The sequence below is a fragment of the Lonchura striata genome, chromosome 1 (assembly GCF_046129695.1).
Source record: "Lonchura striata isolate bLonStr1 chromosome 1, bLonStr1.mat, whole genome shotgun sequence".
NCBI lineage: Eukaryota > Metazoa > Chordata > Aves > Passeriformes > Estrildidae > Lonchura > Lonchura striata.
In genome coordinates, this window is record NC_134603.1 from 6,099,368 (window position 1) to 6,125,559 (window position 26,192).

Below are 26,192 nucleotides of genomic sequence, written 5' to 3' on the forward strand. Positions count from 1 at the left end.
AAAACCTGCCTCCTGTAGAGGGTCATTATTACCTCTCCAATCAATGTATGGGAAGCTTGACTTTAGTGACGCACATGCAATCCCTTGAAGCACAGAAATGACTGATACCAGCATACTGCAGTATGAGCTGTAATTATATTTTTTCTTAAACTCTCTCATAGTTCTGTAGGTACTGACTGGTTAAATTTTCCACCAATAACTATTAGGTTAAATATTTCTTCTCTTCAGCGAAGAAGCACCTCATAAATACTACTCATATTACTGGGTTTGTCTGTTCTCTCCCTCTCAGGGTCCCCGTGGTGTGCCTGGTATCCCTGGACCACAGGGGCCTCCTGGCCAGGATGTAAGTAAAATAAAAGTGTAAGTGCTCAAGACATTTGTCAGTGCTTGCATCTAATTTCCCTTTAAATTTGTGCTGATAATCAACTGCAGTCTCTGAGTGTTAGTAGGATTGTCCAAGGAACATGATTTGCAGAAGGGGAACTCTTACAACTTAGGATGTCACAGAGGAAACTAGTTGGAATAAGGAGGATTGCTTCAAGGAAAGTGGGGTTCACCACTGAACCATTTTAAAATGACACTGGAGAAGGGACTTGGCAGCATACACTGGGAAAAGATCCCAGGCACTGGAAAAGGATGGTGGTTAGACTGTCTAGGAAGTTCTTAGAATCCACTGAGATAAGTAGCCTTTCTGTTAAAACAGGGCCACAGCTGTTAAGTTCTCAGTGAGTTCATTTTGCTGCTGCTATTGTGCATGTTTGAGGACATTTTAACCTCTTGGTGCATTGTCCTCCCACTGTCTCAGTGGTGAGTCATGGAACTGAGGAACAGAGAGGAACGTGGCAGACTCCCAGCTGGAAAGCTGGCCCCTCTCTCTGCCTGCTTCCACTTCAGTGCTGCATCAGACAGAGGAGAATTTTTTTCCTCTATGATGTGAAAACCAGTCCCCTGAAGGAGGCTCTGAAGATTTTGAAGGGCTTTTGATCTTTAGATTTAAGGGTACGTGTTGGGAGGGGGAGTGACCTCCTGGAACTCTCCTCAGTGCTGCTCTGTGATGCTGTCATTTCTGAAATGGGTACCAGCACTCACAGCGAGCATTTTTCAACCCCAGTGTGGCTTTACTGACATCCATCAGGTGGCCTGAAGGGGGTACTTTCCTGTGGAAAGAAGGTCTTGTTTTCTTCCCACCTAATTATTCCTAGAGTGTTGTGGATGCCCCATCCCTGGAAGTGTTCAAGGCCAGGCTGGATGGGGCTCTGAGCATGTTGGTGGAATCTTGGCATCTTTTAGTGGAAGGTGTCCCTGCCCATAGCACAAGTTTGGAACTGGATGATCTTTATGTCCCCTTCCAACCCAAACCATTCTATGATTCTGTGACTCTATACTTTGTCACAAGACAAATGCTTAAGCCAGGATTTTCTTCTAGAGCCCATGATAGCTGAAATGGTCCCTTGTGTCCCTGGGCAGACAGAGATTTGGGATTGATTGTGTTCTGCTGCTTGTCCCTAGGTCTCATCACCTTGTCTCAGATGTTTGAAATTTTTAATTAAGATGTTTTGAACAGGAGAGGATAGATAGGTTTATTAGAGCTGTACTACGTGAGGAGAGTGCCTGAGGCAGCTTTTTGGAGTCTCTTCCTGGCTCTGCTCAGATCATCATTGGCTGGTCAGCTGTTGGAGATGCAGCACTAAGGTCTTTACATTTTTCTTTTCCCCATAGAAAATTAATCCAAATACAAACATTCCTCAGGCTACTTCTAAAACACATTCTCGATTACACTCACTACTTTAATTGCAATCAATATATCTTTTAGAACCTTTCTGCGTTGTCTGAACATTTGCTAAATCATTCTATCTGTGTTTCAGCAGATATAATTGGAGGTACAGGGCACATTCCAACATTTCTTGGTGTGTCAGCAGGGATAACCTATTTTGACAAGATCATGCATTTGCAGTTCCCTGATCTCTATCTTTTTTTAACTAGCATAAGGAACTTTTTGTTCTGCTTCTGCACTCTTGTATGGCAGTGCAGTGTTCCTGTATCCTCTGAAATATGTCCATTTTTGTACTCTGCTGTGTTCAAACAGGGTCTCATTGGATAGGAAAGCTCCAATTTGAATTGCTAATATGAATTTGCCGTGCAACTCCCAAGCCATGCATTGTCAATTGTCTGAATGGTTTGCCTCAGTGTCTTGTACTTTGCTGTGGCCTTTGCAAATGTATTCCATGTTTTTCTTTCTGAGACTGAAAAATTCTTTTAAATCACATTTATATACATCAAGTTACTCTCTGAATTATATTTTGAGCTGCAAACTCAACAGATGCTTGTGGAAGTGCTTGCTATCAGTTGCATTCTCTGATATAGCAAATCAGATTTACAACTGCGTTTGGGGAGGTGAAAGAGTCAATACTCTTTTTGCAATAGCTTTGGCCAGAATTCTCTTCCACTGGTGAATAAATTGGGGTTTTTACATTACTACATTCTGGATTTTTTCTGTCCCCTAAGGCATGTGTCATATGTTTTTGTGGTAGTCCAAAGTCACCTTTTGAAATATTTGTTGGCTACTCAGTCTAATATCAAGAGTTGTCAAGACAGTGTCTTTTTTAATTAAAATTTAGATTTTGAAAATATTTGCCTAGGTTTACAGTACAATTGTACTGCTTTGGCCTTGTTCTGTTCCTCTTAGCAAAAGCCTTGCTATTTGTTTGTCCTCTAGAGTTCATTATGTTCATAAATCCCTATGAATTATCTCTTTCTGCAGCAAAGCTGGGACATGTTGTCTTCTTCCATATATATAATTTTCTTGTCACTAAATTTGCATTTTTTTTCCTGATTAACCAAAGCTCCAATTCTTAAAGCCTGAAAAGTGCTTTTTTTAGATCTTTTTTTCCCTAATAATATGACTAATTTTTTCTATAACAGAACTACTACACATTGTACCTACTTTAAGGACCCTAATCACTTAAAAAAATTACTTTATCTTGATTTTGGAAAAAAAAATCCAAATCACATTTTAATCTGGTGGTATTCCTGTATCAAGCATTAAAATAGTGTAGCCTTAAGTACCTTCTGTCAGAGAAGTCAGCCAATATCCTAGTCTGAGAATTATAAAAAAGAATTTTACATGTTCAGTGATGTTATATGCAGTGCTGTTTCCTCCAGCTGCTGCAGACCAGGTTCCTCCTGCCTGGTTAAATTAGATACATGGAAGAAATTCGTAATTGTGCATATAGTGAAGCACTGGAGCAGAATGCCCAGAGAAGCTGTGGCTGCCCCATCCCTGGAAGTGCTTGAGGCCACCTTGAATGGGGCTTAGAGCAACCTGGCCCAGTGGAAAGTGTCCTGCCCGTGGCAAGGGGTCGGAATGAGATGGGATTTCAGGTCCCTTCCAACCCAAGCCATCCCATGATTCTATGAAAAGGTTTATTAGAAAATGTAAAATGACAGGACAAACCATGGTGGGCAGGTGTAGGGCTCAGCCAAAGAAGTGCTCCAGCCAGCTGTGGTTTACCAGCTCCTTTTATACCCTTTTCTGTCTACCCCCTGTTTGTTACTCTCTTTTCCCTTGCACAGCTCCTCATGCATCTCCCAGCTCTATCAGTCCCTCAGCCCCCCCAGTTCATGGTCCCCCAGTTTACAATCTGATCTCCTGCAAGGACCAGATTGCTCTCCCAGGAAGTGCAGTCTGTGGGTTTTGATCGCCCATCAGTTACTGCCAGTGACAAGATCTGCTTCTTCTTAGGTCTGTGTCTTGGAAAATTTAGGTTCTGATTTCCTTCTTTCCCTTAATCTCCCAGTTGACAAGGTCCTGGATGAGGTAACCTTGCTGCAATAAGCCTCCTCATATTTCCACATGCCTTGATCAATTAGTGTGAATGTCCAGGCTTGCTTCCCATCACAGCCATCCTTTTTTGTTGGTCAGATTTGTGTCCTTGACATTCTAATTTATGGCTTTTTCCTTCCCTTCCTTTGTTGAATTCAAAAAGATTCTTGATCAGATACTCCTAAAGGAGCAGACTCTCTGGCCAGCCACCCTTACACTTCATGTTTTGAGAATCATCTCTTCTCCCCTGACTGTGTGCTGGGAGATAAAATGTTTCTGTTCAACACACCTACTTAGTGTCCTTAGATTAGGAAACAATCTGAATGAGACATTCTCTTATTGTCCTATTAACAGTGAGGGCACCTATTTAATAGGATCTTTCTGTATTTTGATTGTGATAATTTTAATTAACATAAACACTGAATTAATCACTTTTTAATTAGGTTAATTATTTATGGTAACTAAATTCCAGCCTTACTGAGAAGTTCATCTTCCCCCTGCGTTTGCTTTCATAATTGCAAAACCTTTGTGGATGCATAAATTACTGCCAATGGATTTGAAAAGCAGAGTTTGCTGTTCTGAAGTTGTTTTTCCCATCCAGTTAAGGACAGTTCCAAGGAGCCTTTGTGTTTGTTTTCAGGTATTTATACCCTAAACCAGGGTACACTTATTCACCCCTCTATTTTCTCTTTATTGCCATGATAACTGATTTTAGATACTGCATTTAAAGTTTAATTTTCAGTCTTGTAATAGAATTATTCCACCATATCCTATGTGACTTACACACTTCCCTTATACACTTATGTTTCCTTACAGACTTTCTTTATTTTTGAGTATTTTCACATGCACCACTTACCTGGGCATCATTTTCCCCATCATAGGATTTTGCCTGTTAACTGCACCAGCATTTAATTTCTTCTTAGTTACAGAATCACAGAATATTCTGAATTGGAAGGGACCCACAAGACTCATCAAATCCAAGTCTGAAGTGAATGGGCCATGAGGGGATCAAACCCACAACCTTGGCATAATTAGCACCATTTGCCAACCAACTAATCTAAATTTTGTTTCTTAGCATTATCAGCAGCACAGTTTCCATCAGTTCCCATTTAAAGACTATTCCTGTGTGTCAGATTTTGCAGACTGATGCTCTGGATGCTGTGCATCACACCTCCTCATGGCTGACATCTTTTCCCTGTACTGGTGTGCTGTACCACTCACTGGATATTCTGCTTTGTGCCAGCCACTCTTGGCTGCAAGCTCCTGAAAGTGTTAAAACTTTATGAGTTTTCCAGAACTGGTTGTTATTTGGGTCTGTGCATTTTCCCACATTGTGTTAGCAGCATTTACTTTCAGTGCCATGCAGCTTTTTGGTCAGACTCGTTTCCTTTTTTTCTGAATTTTGTTGCTTTCTCTTTTCCAGTTCCCCCCCCCCCCCCCCCCCCCCATTAGCTTGTCAGGTGCAGTTTTAACTTCCATGTCGTCATTCTAGCATTTGCATTATGCTCTGAACAATGTGAAGCTTCATCAGGGGAGGTTTAGGTTGGATATTAGGAAAATGTTCTTCATCCAGATAGTGGCCAGACACTGGAACCAGGATCTCCAGGCAAGTGGTCACAGCACCAAGACTGACAGAGCTCCAGGAGCTTTTGGACAATGCTTTCAGAAAAATGATGTGATTCTTGAGATTGTCCTGTGCAAGACCAGGAGCTGGACTTGATTTTTTGGACTTGATTTTTTGCAGGTCCCTTATACCCCAGGATATTCTGTGATTCTATATTTGTAGCTTGTTTTTTTTTTTTTTTTGTTTGGTTTTTTTTTTTTTTTTTGTCAACCCTTTCTAACTCCAGGCCTCTATGGACCAGCAATACTTCCTCTACTTTTGACTCTGCTTCCATTTGCCTGTTCTCTGGTAATGCACCATGCTGAAGAGCCATCATCTACATCTGGTTTGTTCAGTTTGGCTCACAAAAGCATTCTTCAATGGGCATTCTCTGTTTGCAGTATTGTACCTTTCAATTGTTTGATTTTTCCTGGGGATTCAGGGTTTTTTTTTCATGTTTGTCAGCCATAGCACAGAGCTTAATCTCTTTTCCTGTCTCATTTCCACCCTTTTAGAGACATCACCAGCTCCACATCATACAGTGTGCAAGAAAATAGGTTTATCCCTTTTTGTCTCAAGGCACTCTGATATCTTGTGGACATGATGGCTGTGCTTAATCCTTTCCAAGGATTTCCACTTTATTCACTCTCTTCTTGCATGTCTTTTCACATAACTAAGAAGTCTTTTCCTATATTCTTTTTTTAAAAAATCTTTAAATACTCAGATTACACTGCTAGTGCCATGTTCATATTTCAAATCCCAAAGCAGAAAGCTGTCAGTGAGCCCTATGGCATATATTTATAGCTGTGATACTAGTCAGCATGAAAGACATTTCTGAACTGTCTTCTCTGTCTTTTCTGTCTTGCTTTCTGATCCAGGATTATTCTCATGGCTCAAGTTTTTGCTCTGCACCACACTTTTTAAAGCAAGTTCTGTGAGTCTTCCTGAACAAAGTAGGTCTGAGATTATAAGATCTGTGTAATTGTTATTTAGCCATCCCTCTTCCCATTTGCAGAAGTGGCTGAGAACACAGTGGAGAAGATGCCAAAAGCAGTTAGCATCTGTGAAAGGGAAGGGACTTTGGGAACAGTGCACAGTTCTCTGGATTCCCCTTGAAATTCTGTGGAAGAAGGAACACTATAAATTACTAAAATGCTACTTATATTTACTCAATTCCCCAGAAGGACTTCTGGGGAGAAATGTGAGCTAAACATCTTCTTCAGAAATTATTTTCTCTGTGTTCTCACCTGCAGAAGGTTTAGATCCTCAGGAAACAAGAGTTCATCCATGAACTTCAGTACTACTTCAGCTCCACTTTAGGTCCATTTCAGTGTGTGTTTAATTTTTGTCTCTTAGAAAGTCAAGATAATTGAAGGGTTGTTGCTCACCCAGAAGCATTTAATGTGGACACAGAAAAAGATAATCAATATATTTTCCCATTTCTTCTCTCCTCTAGCAAAACATACAGGATTTAAGTACTAGGTGAGACTCAAGGATGAAATTGGAGTTTGCCCTACGGCTACCATTGTGGTGCATCATGACACACAGTGCTCTTCAGTCATTAATCCCCATGTCCCCATCTGGTTATCTGTGTAAATAATACAATGAACTGATTGGCAAAATGGAATAACCTGAGACAAGGTGGCAGAAAGAACACCCAGAGCCCTTCCTGGCTAAGCATTTGACCAAATTTTAAAGGAACTTTCCATATGGAAATACTACATAGTCTCAAAGAGTAGCTCCTGCTGAGCCTAGACTGATTGAAAGCCACTACTTGTCCCTTGATCACCATCCAGATGTTGATGCAGCCCAAAAACCCAATCAAGTCCTGAGCTCTTACAAAACCAGTGTGGCCAAAAGGTCAAGGGAGGGGATTCTGCTTCTCTACTCCACCCTGGTGAGACCCCACCTGCAGTGCTGTGTCCAGCTCTGGGGTCTCACAGCACAGGAAGGACATGGAACTGTTAGAGCAAGTCCAGAGGAGGCCACTAAGGCAACTGAATGAATAGAGCAACTCTCTAGGAAGGAAAGGTGGAGAGAATTGGGATTGTTGAGCCTGGAAAAGTGAAGGCTTCAGGGTGACCTGTTTGTGGTCTTCCAGTACCTGAAGGGAGCCTTGAAGAAGGATGAAGAGGGACTTCTGACAAGGTGTGAGAACTATAGGTAACCAAGACAGCCAAAATCCAGAGCTGAAGTGTAAAGAATAGATTTATTCTATTACCACACTGGCAGAATGGGGACACATGCACTGCTAAGCTTGTTCCATCTTAGCAGGGGCAAAAAGTGCTCAAGGCAACCTCCAAGCTCCTTATCTCTCCTTCTCCCAGCAGGGAGGCCCCAGCCTGTGAGGAATGCCTTTGAAATTTTTTAACAGCATTCTGTTATCTTCTAAAAAACCTGCACTTCTCAGGACAGACAGAAAACAACCCAAAGAAAACACAACAGGTGAAGTTTGCCTCACTGAATATTCTTAGCATCCTCCAGCTGCAAGGTCATCTTTAGTGAAAACAACTCTATTTTTCCTTCCTCATCAAATCTTCCACTTTCAACCTTTTTTTCACCACACAAGGGGAGTGGCAGTAAGAGGGGTAATGGCTTCAAACTTGAAGAAAGTAGGTTCAAATTAGATATGTGGAAAAAGTTCTTTACTGTGAGGTTGGTGAATCACTGGCACAAGTTGCTCAGAGAAGTTTTGGATGCCCCATCCCTGGAAACATTCAAGGCCAGGTTGGATGGGGCTTTGAGTAACCTGAGGTAGTGGAAGGTGTCTCTGCCCATGGCAGGTGGATGGTCTTGAAGGTCCCTTCCAGCCCAGACCCTTCTATGAGTCTATGAACATCCTGCGTGGCAAATCTGGAACCATCCCAGAGAAAACCCCATGTGGGACTTCTGCAGAATCAACAAAGCTGAATAGAGATAAGATCCTTTTAGATGGTCAGAAGAAAATGTTCCCTTTAGAAACAAAAATTATCAGAAATGACAGCTTTTGTATGTGGTAAATTTTGTATGGTCTTTAAGGTTCTCAGTATGAATAGAACATGCACGTGCTTGAGTGATGAACCAGGTGGATACAGGAATTCAGCATAAAATAGTTTGGGGAAATGTCAGAGTACCTTAAAACCCCATGCAAGGATCCTCACAATGCAGATTATTGTCACCATCTGCACAGTGGCCAACTGTCGTGTTCAAAAGATTTGGTTTCCCAAGCGAGCATTACTTTATGGAAAGATTTTACAAAAATTTTTAGACATGGTTTTTGTTTTGTTTTTTAGCAAAATTAATTCCTTGTAAATGACATGTAAGAGATGCATGCTGAGTGGTGGAGGTTGTCCCTTTTCCTAACCCTGCCTTTCTGGACATAAAATTCTGAGAATGCTGGTAACTTCTATGTCTTCATCTCATGAAAACTGATACTACTACACCTCAACAAACAAAACCAACCAACCAACCAAACAAACAAACAAATTGATTTTGCTTATTTGTGGTAATCACATATCCTCTGAACAGAGACAGAGATAGCTGTTCTAGGATTTTCTTGTGAAGCTGTGAGAAAGCTCAGAGAAAAGATAAGAAACAATTCTTATCTTCACTTGTTGCACCTGTGGTTGTGCACATGTGGAATGTGTTATGGAGATTTGTTTATCAAAGGGTGATTTTTTAATTGGCCAATGGTGATGGTGTTTGGATTTCAATTAGCCAATCTGTCTGTATCAGACTGTCTGTAAGGGTGAAGTGTAGCTTCTTAGTAGTGTAGTAGAGGCTTAAATCTTCATCCTTCACACCAGTCAAGATCATAGTGTTTCCTATCACCAGAAGACAGGCTAAAGCAATTCCAGTCTCTGTGTGACTCAAATTTAGCAAGGGTTTTAGAGGATGTTCAAGTTGCAGATATTTAGAGGAGTTTGCTGTTTGTCACATGCAAGAAGCAGTGCTGCTCAGCAGGAGAAAGTAAAATGTGTGTTAGTCCAGATCAGTCAGCAGAGTGCAAGAGTAACCAGGAGGCTATTCTATAATAATTTCAGTTTTTTTTTCTTTTTCTTCATCTGTAGGGTGTACCTGGAAATCCAGGGGAAAGAGGACCTCCTGGAAAACCTGTATGTAACTTTACTTCTGTATTGCATCTTCCTTTTAACTCAGTCTCCACCTGTACATCTCACCTCAGTGCACTTGAGTCCTTTTCCACTGCTGTTTTTCCCAGCAGTGCAGTAGGAAAAAGACTAAAACCCACTAAAGGTTTAGTGAAGGCTTTGGAATGGTATGAAAGTAACTGGATATTCTGCATGTAAATAAAAGCCAAAATTTTAAAGGCACTTCTTTAGCAGCACTGTACAATACCTGCAGCAACAACTCAGGTGTGATGAAGAGCATTGGTAAGGTAGCCTGGGAAGTACAAGTTTGGCCCAGTGAATCCTAAACAGGATAAGGGAAACCAGTGAGAATCCAATAACATGTTCAGGAAAAAATCTCATGTCTTGGTGCCTCTTAAAATTGCCTGAAATAATGAATTTCTCATTCCACAGGGTTCCCCACCCCGGCTCACTCCAGAGGACATAAATCTCCTGGTAAAGGTAATCTGCCTTTAATGAGGGTGGGAGTTTATCTCTCTGTTTGATTCAGACTTGACACTCTGTGATGGGAAACTACAAGTGCAAAAGGTGTCTTTAAAAACTCTTTCAAAGCTCAAGGCTTACAAGTCTCCTACTTGCACTGGTATTGGGACATGAGCTCACAGCACATATCAAAATCCCTTCCCCAGCAGTGAAATGACCTAAAAAGTTCTCTAACATCTTAATATCTCTAAGACTTTCTCATCTTTTTTGGGGCATGCATTCCAAGGATAGATAAGCATTATCAAGTTACATTATCTAAAACAGAAAATAGAAACCATTTTAATAAAATGCTGGATATTTCACATTCAACAATGACTGGAGTAATTTTGGGTAATTGTGGGTAAAAATTTAGTTTGCATTGTGACTCTAAAATGATGCAGGTAATTAATCCTGCAAGTACTTGTGATTCAAAAGTGATAATCTGTCTGCCTTTACTCTCCATGTAGAGAATTTTCTGAGACATTAGTCAGTCTTTGATAGGTGTTGACTGAAAAATCTCTGTAGATTTACATGAGCTGAGTTGTGAGGTTTTTAAACTGTCTTAAACCTGGCAAGAAATATTTTATTATTGATTATAATAAACTAAAAAATTGCCTTCTCTTACCAACCACATTAACCAAAGGACCCTTTTAAGACTGCTGCTGTGAAATTACTCCTCACTGAAGAGCTGTCTTTGTTTTGTGGACACCAGTATTGTTCTGGAGGTTTCACTGTAAGGTGTTGCTTGGGACTTTTGATTTGGACAAGAGCCAGAGACTCATTCTTGGGTACAGGATGTCACTTTGATGTTCTTTCACTTCCTTCCTTTGCTTATATTATGGTTAAACACATTTGTGCATTTTTTCTGCTTAGTATTTTTTCACTCCATGCTTGGTACAGAAGGCAGCACCTTGAAATCCTAGATGAAAGCAAGGGCTCTGTTATTATGGGTGTTTCTCAAGCACTTACCTTGTAAGTAGATAAATGTGGATGTAGGCACTGAGACTCAGAAAGACAATTTTCCCCACAGTTTTGCAACAGATCATTGACAGAGTTGGGTGTTGTAGCAGGGGCTCCTGACTCTCCACCTGATCTGTTTTGTGTTGTGCTCTTATGGGCAGGATTCTCCCTTTACTGAAGGGAGTCTGCCTTTGAAATGGAAATGTCATAGATAGATTCAATTTCCTGAGGCCAGCTGGAATGTAAAGACTGCTGAGACCATGCTTCAAAGATGTTTGGAATGAGGGAGGTAGTGATTCTCCCTGATAAAATTTGGCCAGGACACTGTGACATTCACTAGGTCTTCACAAACTCATTGGATGAGTTGTCCTTAGCCAAGCTGGCAGCTGAATAATTTCCCCTGCAGAACCCTTTCTGACGTTGTGTTGCACCTGATTTTTCCCTAGAAACCTGTGCTCTAAGCAGTAACACAGATCTTTCAGCCTGGAGCAGACAAAGGCTTCTAGTAGATTGTAGGTCTTGTAGATTCAAACCAATGTTTTTCTTGATAGTCTTTCTAGTCTCCCTGACTGCCCCATCAGGAAGAGCTTTTCCTTGGTTTCCTGATCCTGGGTGACCAATTAGGACCTAGAACTGATAGGAAACTTCCCATGGGAGCAGGTGTGAACTCAGCTGCTGACCCTCACTCTGCTTCATGCTGGCCTCATTGCTTCTTTAAGGCAAATTCACCCCAGTCCTGAGATAAACCAGCAAAGGTTTAAGAATTATACCAGCACCACAGTGCTGCATTGATAGTGGGTGTCCACAGGGTCTGCTAACTGCCTACAGACTATTGCTAATGTGTTTTTCCATGTTTTCTCCCAGGATGTGTGCAGTGAGTGCCCTCCTGGCCCACCAGGACTGCCAGGCATCCCAGGTTTTAAGGGGGATAAAGGTCTCCGAGGACCACCGGGGAGAGATGGCCAGGATGGGAAAACGGTAAGAGAGCTGAGGGAGTGACCATGCCCTGGATCTGCTGTGACCTTGTTTTTCTACTAATATGGTTGATTGTTTCTTATAAGATGGTTAATTTTTTTTTTTTCATCAACAACTTGCTGAATCTTTTTTAGAGGCTGTGCAGTCAATGAACTAAACTAGTGTTTACCTCTGCCTCTTTTGCATTGCAGGGGATTGCTGGTCCCAGAGGTCCTCCAGGCCCACCTGGGCTCGATGGCCCAAAGGTTGGTTGGTTTTCTTCAGTTGTCAAATGAAAGCTTATTTGGGACTAATTAGTCACACTAATTATTTTGGGAGCAGGTTACCTAAAGAAGTTGAGAACGCCCCATCTCTGGAAATGTTAAAGGCTAAATTGGATGGGGTTTTGAATAGCTTGGTTTAGTGGAAGGTGTTCTTGCCAATGACAGGAGGGATTGCTTCACTTTAATAGTGTCTTCTACCATCCTTTGTTCACACAGACAGGCAGACACATCTAAAGGGCCTGAGTCTTGGTGTTGAATTTCACTACATTGATGGATAGGTTGAGAGAAAGTTTCAACTCAGATTAGGTGAAAAAGAAATTAAAGCCTCAGCAGTAGCTACCATGCCTGTTCCTCTCCTTTTTGAATCTTATGTGCTGGAACCACTTAAATTAAAGCTGCAATGGGCTGCTGGGCTCCAAACACAACATCTACCCTCTTGGTTTTACCCAAAAACTCCAAATATTTCCTGAAACATGTCACAGGAAAAACTACTTCTTTTAGCTATATGCTCCTGCTTCATGGTGTAGGACATAGGTCAACATAAAACTTCCCTTGTTTGATGTATTTCAATAATGTCACATTTCAAGCATTTTTCATAAAGAGGGCTGTCACCAGTCTGCTCACAATGCCAGTGCCTGGCCACAGTTAAAGCCTTTGCAATTGTCTAATGTGAAATAAATCAAAACAAATCAATGAGGGAGAGGTGAGGTGATTTAATGGTTGGCCACAGTTTCCTTCAGACATCCTTTCCCTACCGACTTGCTGTCTAAAATAGCTCCTGCTATTTTAACATCTTTGTATTTGCACTTGTTAGAGTACAGGACAAGCTAATAGAGTTTCATGGATTAATTTCATATCTTGCAATTAAACATGTGGTGGGGAGAGCAGCACAGTCTTGAAAGCAAACACAGAGTTGATCAAAATGAAAGTATGTTCCAGGATAAAATTTACAAGAGAATTAGTAACACATAAAGCTAATAACTGGCAGAAATGCCAAGCAATCTGAGACATACCACATATGCTGCTTTCTCTATATTTCATAAGAAAGCAGAGATTTAGGCAGCAAAAATGGATAGTTAGGTGAAATAACAGGATTAATTTCAAACTTTACACATGCATAAAGTCAAATCAAGTAACTGATAAGTAGTTAACTTGAATTCAATAAAAAGAGTTCTCAAAAAAAAAAGAAGAAAAAAGTATTTGAAGATCCTTGCGAAGGAGCAAATACAAGGTCAGTCTTTGTGACTCTTTTCTACATATCTTAGGAGGATCCTTGCAGTGGAAGACCCACATTGCTCTGCAGTTTTTACTCTGTGGTATATTGTCCTTACCAACACCATCCAAGGTATTAGGTCCCACTCTGAAAGAAGAGCAGTAGAACTGCTGATCTTTGCTCATCTGGCCATATGGATTAGAGCTCTTTTATTAATAAATAGCAACCCTCTTTCTCCCCTTTGTCTCCTAGCTCTTCATGTAATAAACCAGTGTATTATATCCATGGCCAGCAATTCATTGTTGCTCTGTGCATTGTTAACACCTTGTTTACCTTTACCTCAGTAATTTTCACTGTCTTGTCTCACTGTAAGCACTGGTAATGCAGGCATGCACATTTGAGTTAGCTGTCTCTGCCTGTGTCTCTAGAACAGAAAATGAGAGAAAAAGAAGAGCATGTTCTGGGTATGAATTTTCTGGCTGCACTTTAGAAATGCTGGTTTTATTGCTGTTGTCTCTGAAGGGTGGGGGCACCCTTGTTGGGCCAGATGATTCTTTATCAAGATGTGATTTAGTAAAATGCCTAATAACCTGCCTGGTCCTTAAGGATGTGTAATTCCTCTTTATACTTATGATAATAAAACATTAAAAACCAGCTATGCTGGGTCTGCTCAGAGGCCATTTTCCACATATATTCCTGGCTCCAGCACTGGTAGTGAAAATCTAGAGAAGAATTTTAAAGGAGGGCAAGGAAGGCTCAGTCTGATTCTTGAGTTTTATTCTTGAATGTCCAAGTGCTTTATGAGAGAGGTCAAAAAGCTGTCACAACACTGAATCTCATTGACTTTCAATGGCTCTTTTTTTATTGCCAGGGTGCTAAAGGAGACCGTGGCATGACTGGGGAAGTAGGAGAAAAAGGTGAACAGGTAAAAAACAGTGTGCTTTCCAGCAGTGCTGTCACTGTGATTGTTCCTTCATCAGTAACTCCTATGCTGCCTGTGCAAGAGCACCCTTCTCAGAGGCAGAGCAGGAAGATGGGAGTTCTTCATCAATGACAAACCACAAATGGGCTCTGCCAAAGACTGGAGCCATAGCAATCCTCCAGATTCCATCCTCATCCTCAATAAAAACCTCCCAGTACCATCTGTTTCCTCACCTCTGGACTGACTGCATTAAATTCTCTACATTACTTAAATCTTACTTACTCATTTCCTTGGATAATCCCTAGATGATTTCCAGGAGTTCAGGTGTCTTTGGGTTGAAAAAGCCAGTATGTCTGTTTGTCTTAGATGATGAATGTAAGGAGGATCTCTTTTAAGAGGGACTGAGATGCCACAGGAAAGATGAGAAAGTTTACTCTAATTTAAGCCTTTCATAGTTAATTTTGCCAAGGGCTGAATCACTGGTTTAAGGTGTAAATCAGCACCTCTTCAGTGACATTTTTAGGACATTTTAAACAGGCTTGGTTTCCCAACTAATCTCCTGCCTTGTGCAATTCCACAGTATCTGCTCTCATCTTTCATTAGCATAGACTAAAATACGCATGGGAAGAAGTACACCTGAAATTTAACTGTGTTATTTTTTAAATGCATGCTTTGAAAACCAAGGTTTCACTTTAAAAAGCCATGGATATTTATTCCCTTATAACCAGTTCTCTGTGAATTGACTAATTTTGGTGTTACCTCACAATAATCACCAATTGACTTTTATACAAGTAGATATGTGACTAATGCATAAAGAAAGTCTCTGATTTCATTCTGCAGGGCCACCCTGGAATGCCTGGCTTCTCAGGGGCTCCTGGAAACCCTGGTCCACCTGTAAGTTCATCTCTTGCAAGGATGGTCCTGTAGTTTCTTGCTGATAAAGGGTGTTGCAAGCTCCACGTGGTGGAAAGGACCATTCCCATCTGTCTGTGCACTGAATTTGCATTTTCCAGTGGGTTTCTAATGATCCCCTGAGTGTGATAGAGTTCCCCACTCATGGTAATTGCTATTTAATACATTGGCCACTTTCCACTGATTGCTTCAACTCATTCTGTAAATTGTTGCTAAGCTTCAGTTGCTCTCTTTATGCAACACAAAGATGATGATGAAAACTCTTCCATAGGGACTATTTAGTACATGTATAGGTGCTTTCCTGTATGTGGAGTAGGTTATTAGTCTAGAACTAGCAGATCTAAGTGCATATTAGTTTTCAATTTTACACAGTGGTATGAGACTGGATTTTCTCCATTTTCATGTTGTCTGAGTTACTTTTGAATTAAAAGGCCTTTACCTGTCCCTCTCCATCACAGTCCTCATTCTTAGTTCTGCTCTCTCCATGAATAAAATTATGCTTCTTTGTATTTAAAAAGGGGTCATAGTGCAGGATCAGGGCTGAAATCACTTGGCTGTCCTGTTGGCTCTCCTTCTTTACTCCCTTCAAGTTTGGAGACTTTTTTCTGAGTCAAGGACTTTTCTCTCCAAACCTCCTTTCATTGTCCAGAGTCATCACTGCTCATATTGCTGCTTACTGTGCAGTTTGACTCTACTGTGCTGAGGGTGTGCCACCTTCATCTGTTCTGGGGATCAGCAAAGTCTAAATTCACATTGCACTGACTAAATGACAAGACATACCAGAAAAGGGGAATTAGATTTAAGTTCTATATTCAGATGGTATCAGTGCCAAAAGGATGCTGGGTGCTTTGCTGCTGTGACAGCACATGAACTTGCTTTGTGGGTAATTTGAGCTCCCATGAGCATTATTTTAGGACAAGTGAATAACAGACACATTTGCTATGTCTCTATTAACCTAATACTGCTACAACTACAGAGCTGAACCGGTGGGATTCAAACACTTTAAATTGTCCTATGAGACCTCCTGAACAGACTCACATACAAAAGGAAAAGTAAAACTGAGCGTGTCAAAACAGAGAAAAATGTGATGTCCCCTATACAATTTTGTTCTTCAGCTTTTGCTGACTTTTCCCTCTATTTGCATTGTCTTGTGGCTCCAGAAGTTTGCCTGCCACAGTATGTGCTTCATAATTTCTGTTCTCCCGTAATTGCTGCTCTTCAGAGTTATTTTTGTCATGATTGGCTTTTTCCTATTTGTCCCCTGTTTTCAGAAGGAAGAGCCAAGACTAAACTTAAATATCTGACAATTTCTGGCTTTGGAGGCTGATTGAGTGCAGAGGTTGACGCTGCTTTTCAGTGATGAATGAAGAAATGGAATGAATGTTAAGCTGAGTGATTAAGGAAAGCTCCAGAGTTGCCAGCTGTGGTAGGGAATGTGTTGACAAACAGATAAAATGCATTAATGCATTGTTTTTGCTTTATTTTGTTTAGGGATCAGATGGTGCACCAGGACCAATAGGACCAGCAGGAAACCCAGGAGACGTGGTAAGCTCTAAGTCTTGTGCTTGACTTAGGTTTCACTAAAACTTAGTGAAATTTGTGTTTCACTTAGGTTTAGATCTATGTAGTAGATCTGAGCTGGCATCCATGTAATGTCTTTTGAAAGCTCCCCAAAATATTCAGCCTGCAAGTAGAACCTCTACAAATAACCACAGGTTATTGTTCTAGCACTTTTTTACTCACTAAATGAAATTCCAAGTTAGCCAGATGATAGTCTAACCCATGGGACAAGTATGGAGGTTTTTGTACCTCTTGTCTGTCTGTCCTTGCTATTTACATCTCTTAGCCACCAGAACAGGATTTCTAAATCTGTTATATGCTTCATGAACTAAGCCTAATGCCTGAATCTATGTGGGGATTATCAAAATATAATCAGCAGTCTGTTGAAGGATGCAGCCTGTTGAAAGACAGACTGCTAAGATGCTGGAGCTCGGTACTGTTTCCTGGCACCACAAAAAATACCAGTACAGGTATAACTTTTGAGAAGTCCATGAAGAATTTTTGCATTGCTGTTTCATTTTAAGGGTTTTCAGATGCTACTTTATGGTAATGTGTCAGAAAACCCTGGGAGAGACAGGTAATCTGATTGATGCTAACTTCAGTTTGAAAAGTTTAAAAATGAACCTTCCCTGAAGAATACTCGCTATTGAGTTGGAACAGTTTAAAACTGTATAATTCTGTGATGAATTTCTAGAGCAAGGTTTCCTAAGGGTCAAGGTGCCTTTTGCAGAGCCATTTCACAACCTGAACTTTATCATAAGTAAAGAGTGATGGTCCTTGTGATGGCTGTTATGCAATCAGTGAGCATTTTCAGAGAGGCCAGAGACAAGATGGACAGGCTGGCTGAAATTCCATTTCAAATGGATTATAAGATTGTGACACTGTGAAAGACCTGGAATGATATTGTCCAATCCTGTGGCTTAAGAGGATTTCTTGGGATGGTCAGTAAGCCACTTCTGGTAACTACTCATTTAAAAGGTATAAAATGCACATCTGCTTCCTAGCAGGACACCTCATCAGGACACCTCACCTATGTTACGGGTGGAATATTAAATGTAATTAAGCTTCAGAAGGAAAAAAATTACGAGTGATTTCAGAGGTTTCTCAATTTGTAAGAACTCAATGATAATAGTGGGTTTTTTATGTTAAAAGATAGTCATCCATTCTAAACTAGAAGAAGTTCAAGAAAACCTCATAGACTGTGTGACATGGACTACAAGACCACCTTCTCACAGTTGTCCCATCAGACTCTACATGCAATAAATCTTCATCTGATAGAAGCCTCTGAGGAATTTGCCTGACCCTCAGTGTTTGTTCTTTCTTTCTTTCCAGGGCAAAGATGGTCCCCCAGGTCCACAGGGCCCACCAGGGCTGCCTGGACTTCCAGTGAGTGTGATTAAGCTCCTTCTAATTGAGTACATTAAATTATTTATGCACACCTAGGTATGTAAAACAAAGAGGTGACACTTCTGAGGTGCTTTGAGAGCCATGCATGGTCTGTAGGTGTCTCTCATGCTGATGCAATGTCCTTGTTCCAGGACAGTATTTGCTTTGTTCCAGGATCTGTATTTGATCACTTTAAAGCAAAGTGTTAATAACAATGAGAATTGGGACTGTTCATTGCCTGTCTTCTCATTGGAAGAAATACTCTTATACGGAGCCCAAAAATCAAGTTATAACTCCAGTGTAAGGGCACAAGGATTCAGAGACTGGGACATTGACTTTATCTGAATCCAGTCAAAATGATTCCTTTGCACTGACTCAGATTCAAGTGCACTTTGGACATAGACTCCTCTCTTCTGGAAAATGTAACAGTACAACATTTTAGGATTTTTAAAATCTGTCATAAGGATTGAGCCAGAGATAATTCTCCTGTAAAGTAGTCTACCTGAAGATAATGGCATTATAATGATTTATAACAATTGGTTTTAGAAACCTGATTTAAGATTATGGCGTGCTCACCTCGTTGGAAAGGGAAATATTGCCATACTGGAAAGGGAAAGAGGTTATGCTGTTACGGGGGTGGAGCAGGGAGAGGTTTATGAGTGAGCTAGAGAAGTAGGGAGGATTTTGAAAATTTAGGCAAACATAAGCATGTCATGATGAGCAGAGTTGTCACACTGACAAAACCCCCACCAATCATCCTTGTCAATTTTACCCTGTTTTGCATTTCATTTTACAGGGCATTGCTGGGAACGATGGTAAAGATGGCAAACCAGGATCTCTGGGGGAGCCGGTAATGTAATTTAAAAATGTTTTGCTCAATCAATCAGAAGCTGGTTCCAGTTGCTGTTTTTGAAGCTGCCTATCTATGGACTCCTTAGGGGGAACAAGGAGCCTGTTTGCACATCTGTTTTTAACACCAGAGGAACTGTATTGTCTTGAGCGATTTACAGGCATGACACATGAGCAATCTGGAAAAGAAACTGGGTTCTTTTACTTTTACAACTACCATAAATACACTAAAACTTAGTGACTCCACTTTTACAGCCATCTTAAACACTGCAAAGAAAGAAGGTTGTCTTGTAACATTAAACCTAGTGATCCATCCTTTTGATAGAAGTTATGGAGCATAAAAAGTTTAGAGGAGGAGTCTTTAAAGAAACATTTTTCTGGATTGCTCTGAGACTGTTCTGTTGCCCAGAATTAGAGGGTTTATATTTGATTTTCTCTACTTAGTCTTTACTTTTATTTGCTGAGGGAAAAAAGCTGAGCCACAAAGTTTTCGGCTAAAAGGCAATGTTAGTAAATTTGGCAGTGAATTTTATTTCTTGCAACTGTGTGTGTTACATGAAGATTGTACTTCAAGTACCAGGCATTGCCAGCCTCTTCCTGTGACTTGTCAAATGGGACTTAGTGGTTCTGGAACAGCCAAGTTCCCAGGCATTAGGACAACTGCTAAGTAAGAGGAATGCTTGTCACAGAAGCTGCAGCTAGTTTGTGTTTGCACCAATGTGCAAACTATGTGCAGCTGCTGATTTTGCATGTGCTGATTGGGTATTGGTGCAGTTCTGACACTGCAAACATGCACCAGTCCAGAGCTGTAAAATGCCTCAGGACCTCAGAGTGCAGGTGACAGTGCAGGTTGAGATGTGATTGGGAATGTCTGTCCCTGCTGTTCTCCATGCACAAACCCTGGGCACTCACAGTTCTCAGTGATGTTATGTCTAAAGGAGAGGAGTGGGAAGTTTTCAACAGCAGTGAGATGGACCTGGGGCTCTCTCTAACACAAACATTATTGTTTCCTACAGGGAAAACCTGGAGAACAAGGGCTCCCAGGCCGGGAGGGTGCCCGAGGATTGCCGGTGGGTGCTGCTCTGAAGGGTTCCTCCCACTCAACCTTGTATTGTAATCAGGGAGCATTTCTTGGGCCAATGAGGTTCTTTACAGATGCAAACATATAACCAACCAGTCCTGGCATTGTGGCTAAAGAAAATACATAAATAAGCAACAAAAATAGAACACTGATATTTCTGAATCCTTTACACATGGAGAAGAGTAAATTATTATCTAGAAATTTAAGCATGTAACCGCATGACACCCCTCCACCAGAAGTTACAGCTGTAGCCCTTGTGTTCTGTTACACATCCTCTGAAAGAATGGAGACAGTAAAGTTTAGGATTAAATAACATATTGGCTGGACACACCAGGGATATACAGAGCACAGCCTCGGTTTTACAGCTTGAGGAGTTATGGAAAGCTATAGGCCTGTGATATGGCCCTGCCTAATTACTCCCTGGGACACAGCTGCTCCATGCTGACCAGTCTCTAGTAACTTTTGGCAAAACTGGAAAGGTTCTTAAATAAACATTCAGGCTAGAGTTTTCTTAGTGTTTCCTGCATCAGGGTGATGGATAATTATTGATTTCATTCCCTTGTGTAGGGTTTCAAAGGACAGAGAGGAGATACAGGTCCCCCAGGTCCTCGGGTAAGTAACAGGTACCTCATGCACAATCATTTGGAGAAAGATTGTGGGAATTGAAGTTGCCCCTTTGTGAGGCAGTAGGTAAAAATTATGACAGTGTTTCATGTGGCTGTTTTCAACTGGGGCCACATCTCTGGCACAGAAATGACAGCAGCTGTCTTCATTCCCTCTGCTGAACTTCTGATTCTGGGGAAGGTGAGGCAGGTGGTAGAGCTGAATCCTCTGATGCTCCCTTTGAGACAGTCCTTTGTGAAGAAGTCTCAAGGATGCCTCCATACCAAATCCTTCTGATAAAATTGCTGGCAAAGCGAGGACCCCTACTGCACTTGTTGGACAAGTACTAGCTGTCCTCCACAAATGCTGGAGAAGTGCAAAATAAGTTCAAGCACAAAACTTACAGAAAAGTGAATAGAAATTACTTAGTTACCTGTGGGTCATGAAACTCAAACCTCAAGACCTGCATGAAAAGTTATTCTCCACTCTGTTTGGAGGTCCTTGGTGTAAATGAGGGAATACAAAACTGAATGTTCTTCCCCCTAATCCTGCCTTTTTTACAGGGAAATGCAATTCTCTGCTTGCAGAAACTTATGTGAAAAATCCAGGCCTGGAGATCCTCATCTTTTCCTCATTATAATACCTTCTGTATCATGAATGTGTTGGTGGTTTTCAGTGCCTGCAGTAGCAAATAATTTACTGGAAAGCAGAGCACTGCCTTGTGCATCACTTAGAGGAGATGTTTCTGAGTTATTTTTATAAGCTGAATGTCATATAAGATGAACGAGGCTCTTGCTGGCTTTAAAAAAGTTTTCACTGAGCTCAGTCACACATAGCAGAAATCTCATACAACTTACAGTGGTGATACTGGTCTGAATTTGACCTTGAGCTGATCTCTTCCCTTTTTGCTGAATTGCAGGGGGAGCCAGGTGTGACGGGTCCTGCTGGTCGTGAGGGGCCACCAGGGAAGGATGTAAGTGCACCATTTTGAGCAGAAATGAATCTCCTTCTCCCTGACAAATGGAAATTTTAATTCACAGTGACCCTGACCTGAACCAGCTGCAGAAACTTCAATAAGGGGTGAATTACTGCAGGGAATGATTTGTGCAAAGATCATTAGGGGAAGTAAAGAATTAGAAGGCCTTTGTCACTGCTCAGCTGCTGGCACTAAAATGTCAGATATATCTTTGGATAAGCAGAGAAAGCAGCATTGTGTGAAACCCAGGCTGTGCTTGGTAGCCATGGACCTGTCTTCTGGCACCCATTTCTGAGCAGTGCTTCGCTCTGCGGGTCCCACCAGGCCAGGCTCTGTCACGCTTCCTCTGCCACAGCTGCACCTGACTGACTGTGTCGCTCCACTGAAGGCTGTGAAATACCTATGGAATAAGTTGCTGCTGCTCAGAGGAAAGAAAGATGGTACAAACAGTTCCTCTGGCATGTTTAGTGTCAAGTGCAGTCATATAACAGAGTCTTGGGAGGGTGCAGCTGACGTGGGATCCTGCAGCAGCTGCTGAGCAAAGTTCCGAGCTGCTGATGTGCCACTGCCATGGGACCTGGAGAAGTGGCTTCTCATTTGCACCCCTTTTGTGTCACGGAAAACTGGTGTCCTGTAAATAGTACCCTACAAAGCAAAGTGTAGGGCAGACCAAAAGGAACCCTTTGGAGGAGATGGAGGCAGCTCTGAAGCCTCCCTGGAGAGAGAACAGACTTACCAATTCTTGAGAAATTTCAGAGAATCTCCATCCCTAAGAAACACAGCTTTAAGATAATCTGATAATAACCTGATAGAAATGGTTTCTACCTGTCATCAGGTTACATTTAGTGGTAGGTGTTTAAAATTCAAAGGGCTGATCTTCTTCATAAATAACTGAAAGGCAGCAGTGAGATTCCTTTAATCCTGTTTCCCCTAATATGTGAACAGTGTAATTTAGCAGGAACATTTTAAAATGTTTATTCACTTGCCTCCATGTCAGCTCTTTCTCAGTCATCATAATACTTTTCTTTCTTCCAGGGTGATCCTGGTCCCATAGGACCACAGGGCCCTCGAGGACTCCGAGGGCAGCCGGTGAGTTCTTTCTCCTGACAAGCCATTTCTAGAGGTCCATAACAGTTCATAGAATGGTTTGGATTGGAGGGAACATTAAATATAATGTAGTTATCACCCCTTGCCCTGGAAAGGGATGCCACCCACTGGATCAGCTTGCTCAGAGCCCCATCCAGCCTGGCTTTGAAAACTTCCAGGGACTGGGCATTGTGTGTGGTGGGAATGTTCTGCAATCCAGAACTCTGGCTGGAAAGAAGATAGTTTAGGAAGATTCAGACAATGTTTGATTTAAACACTTTGCCTTTCAAAATGACAAGTAAGAATGATATTGCTAGAAACTGATGAAGACTTATAATAGTGCAAGGGACTGATGGTTAACAGTCCAATGGATTCTGTCAGGATGTAGAGTCAGAAATACTCATAATTTCAGTCCTGCCTCTTGGATCCTAATCACTTCTCACATGGTCTCAGTTTTCAAAGGTGTACACTCACTGTAGCTGCCCAGGCTGAGCTTTGTAGGGTCCAGTTGTGATACTATTCACCTGTACTGTTTTATTACAGCTTCAGTGGAGAAATAGAAATCTAGTTGACATTTCAAAAAGTCTTATGTGGGATGGCTCAGAAATCATGGGGTTTAAAATTCTATTTTATAAATTAATCCTCATCAAATCTGAATCGATATCTCTGTTGCTGAACCAAAGCACATCTTTACTGTGTTGCAATAAGCAAGTTCCTTTCCTTCTTGGAAGACCTGGTAGTGAAACAGATGCCACGGCATGATCAGGAGGGTAAAAAATGCTGACTCAGCAATGCCAGGAGTTGGAGCAGCAGGTCCCTCCAAGCTGGGGAGGGGTTAGATTAGACTGCCAGAACATAAGGAGACCTCCTGTGTCTACCTCATAATTTATCTCATTACTCCTGTACTGCTGGCATCATTCACTATTGTGTCAGGCCCCTGCACAACACTAGCAGTGAGTAAAAATATTTGAAGACATAGAAATTATCATAACTCCAGCCCATATTCTTCTTTACAGAAGAGTTACTTGTGTGTTGGAGGGAAAATATCAGTTTCTCTTGTTCTTCTTTTTCTTTGTTTTTTATCTAAAAAGGAGTGTGTCATGATTTTGAATGTTGACAGTTCAAGGGCTGATCTTTATGGTCAGCTGTAACAAAGGAAAAGACTCTGCATGTTGAGATGAGAGGAGTGTAAAACTTCATTTTACCAAACTTTGTGGATTAGCTCAGCTGCTTTCTTAAGGAACAGTGAGAAACAGGTCCTTTTAAAGGCTGATTTGGCTCATTCTGAATTGTCTGGTGTCAGGTAAGTATCAAGTGCTAGAACAAGTGTTTCTCTCCATTCCCCCAAAAAAGGGAAGCCTGAGATGATTAAAAATAGTCTTGTCTGAACAGTGGTGACCTGGAGCAGCCATAGGAGATGGCTCCATCCATCCAGAAGGATGTTGCATATGATGAGGTGAAGGAGAAGAAGTGCTGGTTTGGTCCTCCTCAGACCTGCAGATTTGGGTCCACATATCAATTTTTTTTTTCCTGAAATCAGCCATTCAATCAGGGATGCAGAAGCTGTGAGGTCAATTGGAAATAAGATACTTTCAGGAGATGAGATTGAACAATGCTAAAGAAATCCCTGCTGGTGTAGGTGTAGCTGAGTATTTCTAGCTTTTGCATGCATTACATCACTAACCTTTTTTCTTTCGACACAGGGCAAGAATGGAGTGCCTGGATCAGCAGGAGAACCTGGCCCAGCTGGTATCCCAGTAAGTACCACAAAGGGAGTCTGGTGCAGCCAGGAGAGGTGACTGATGAAGTGTAGGTAGAGTGGATTAGTGTAGCTCGTTACCATCCCTGAGGTTTCCATATCTGAAGATGGGTGATCTGAAAATCAGTAGCTGGCCACAGTTTTGAAGGGTGTTTGGCTACGTTCCTGGAATTGAGATGCTAGCTGGGTCATCACTTTTCCCAGTGAAAGTTAAGTGTTCACAGCAAATGGAAATGATTGATTGCCTAGCATGGAAAAAAGATTGGCATGCCTCATCTTCACCAGTAGATTTAATTTTGCCAAGCAGAGAGCATGCAGCCAGCAGAGAGTTGTCACAATGAAGGAGAGAGCCTCGGGGAGTTGGCAGGCTGCCATTGAGGAATAGTGGCAGCAGAAAAATCTTCACAGGCACTTGAGGGAAGAGCAAACAGTGGGCAGTAAACTAGGATCAGGAAGCATAATGAAACTCCCCTGAGGCCATCCTATGAGAAAGAACAGCTTGGAAATTAAGAACTGTAAGAAGGATGGTGGTTTGTTTGTTTTTTTGTGTTTTTTTTTCCCCTCTGTTCTGCTGCTGAAAATTGTCCAGAATTCAGCAAATCCTTTCAAATATTCCTTTGTGCCCAGTTGCATCTGTCATGTCACAATGCAGGGCTCTTCCCCCTCTTTCCCCATGGAGACAATACAGCTTGCTGGACTGTGGGATTACCATGAAAACAAAGGCAGAGCAGGAGCAATGTGAAAAGCTGCAGCAAGACTTCACTCTTTATGACCCTTTCAAAGTCATAAAGCCAGCCCAGCCTTGCCACAGACTTGTGCCTTGATCAAGCATCTGCAGGGATGTCTCAGAGAAGCAAATACCACACAGTCACTGGGTTGGAAGAGACCCACATGAGCATTGACTCCAGCCCATGCCCTAACACCTCAACCCAAACCATGGCACCAAGTGCCACATCCAGTCTTTCTTTGAACACATCCAGGGGTGGTGACTCCACCACCTCCCTGGGCAGACAATTCCAGTACTTGATCACTCATTCTGTAAAAAACTTTCCTAATATCCAAGCTATGTTTCCCTTGGCACAGCTTGAGACTGTGACCTCTTGTTCAGCCTAGTGAAAGAGACCAACCCTCTTTAAGGAAGTTGGTTTCAGAGTACAGCCACCTTTCAGGGAGCTGTAGAGAGTGACAAAGTCACCTCTGAGTCTCCTTTTCTCCATCCTAAACACCCCTGGCTCCCTCAGTCATTCCTCACAGGGCTTGTGTTCCAAGCCCCTCACCAGCCTCGTTGCCTCCTCTGGATGCACTCAAGCATCTCAGCATCCTTCCTAAACTGAGAGGCCCAGAACTGGGCTCCACCTTTCTGTATGGGAAGGTGGGACAGGGTACTGCAGTCTGAGAGCCCTTCTGCATCAAAAAACAAGTGCCACAGGCTTTTTGTCCTTGACATAAGTTCTTCTTACCTTCCTGGGACCACTGCTATTGCTTCTTGCCCCATGGATCCTTGCTCTTGCCTTTTCAAACTTCTTTTCTTCTTTTTGTTACATCCACCCCTGTTCTGAGTTCCTGTCACTGCTTTTTTACTTTCTAGGTCTATATCAGGTCACTGTGGCTTTGGGATGCCTTGTGAATGCC

The 26,192-nt window shown here is 41.7% G+C and overlaps 1 protein-coding gene across 1 annotated transcript in view; it reads left to right on the forward strand.

Annotated features, from left to right (window-relative positions):
• Positions 1-26,192, forward strand: part of COL22A1 (collagen type XXII alpha 1 chain) — a 219,088-nt gene that overhangs the window by 180,150 nt on the left and 12,746 nt on the right. The window contains exons 43-57 of the mRNA XM_021532468.2: positions 290-343; positions 9,476-9,520; positions 9,947-9,994; positions 11,840-11,953; positions 12,142-12,195; positions 14,298-14,351; positions 15,189-15,242; positions 16,752-16,805; positions 18,153-18,206; positions 19,003-19,056; positions 20,072-20,125; positions 20,704-20,748; positions 21,659-21,712; positions 22,751-22,804; positions 24,505-24,558. Coding sequence (XP_021388143.2) covers positions 290-343; positions 9,476-9,520; positions 9,947-9,994; positions 11,840-11,953; positions 12,142-12,195; positions 14,298-14,351; positions 15,189-15,242; positions 16,752-16,805; positions 18,153-18,206; positions 19,003-19,056; positions 20,072-20,125; positions 20,704-20,748; positions 21,659-21,712; positions 22,751-22,804; positions 24,505-24,558 — 846 coding nt within the window. The remainder of the gene's footprint in view (positions 1-289; positions 344-9,475; positions 9,521-9,946; positions 9,995-11,839; positions 11,954-12,141; positions 12,196-14,297; positions 14,352-15,188; positions 15,243-16,751; positions 16,806-18,152; positions 18,207-19,002; positions 19,057-20,071; positions 20,126-20,703; positions 20,749-21,658; positions 21,713-22,750; positions 22,805-24,504; positions 24,559-26,192) is intronic.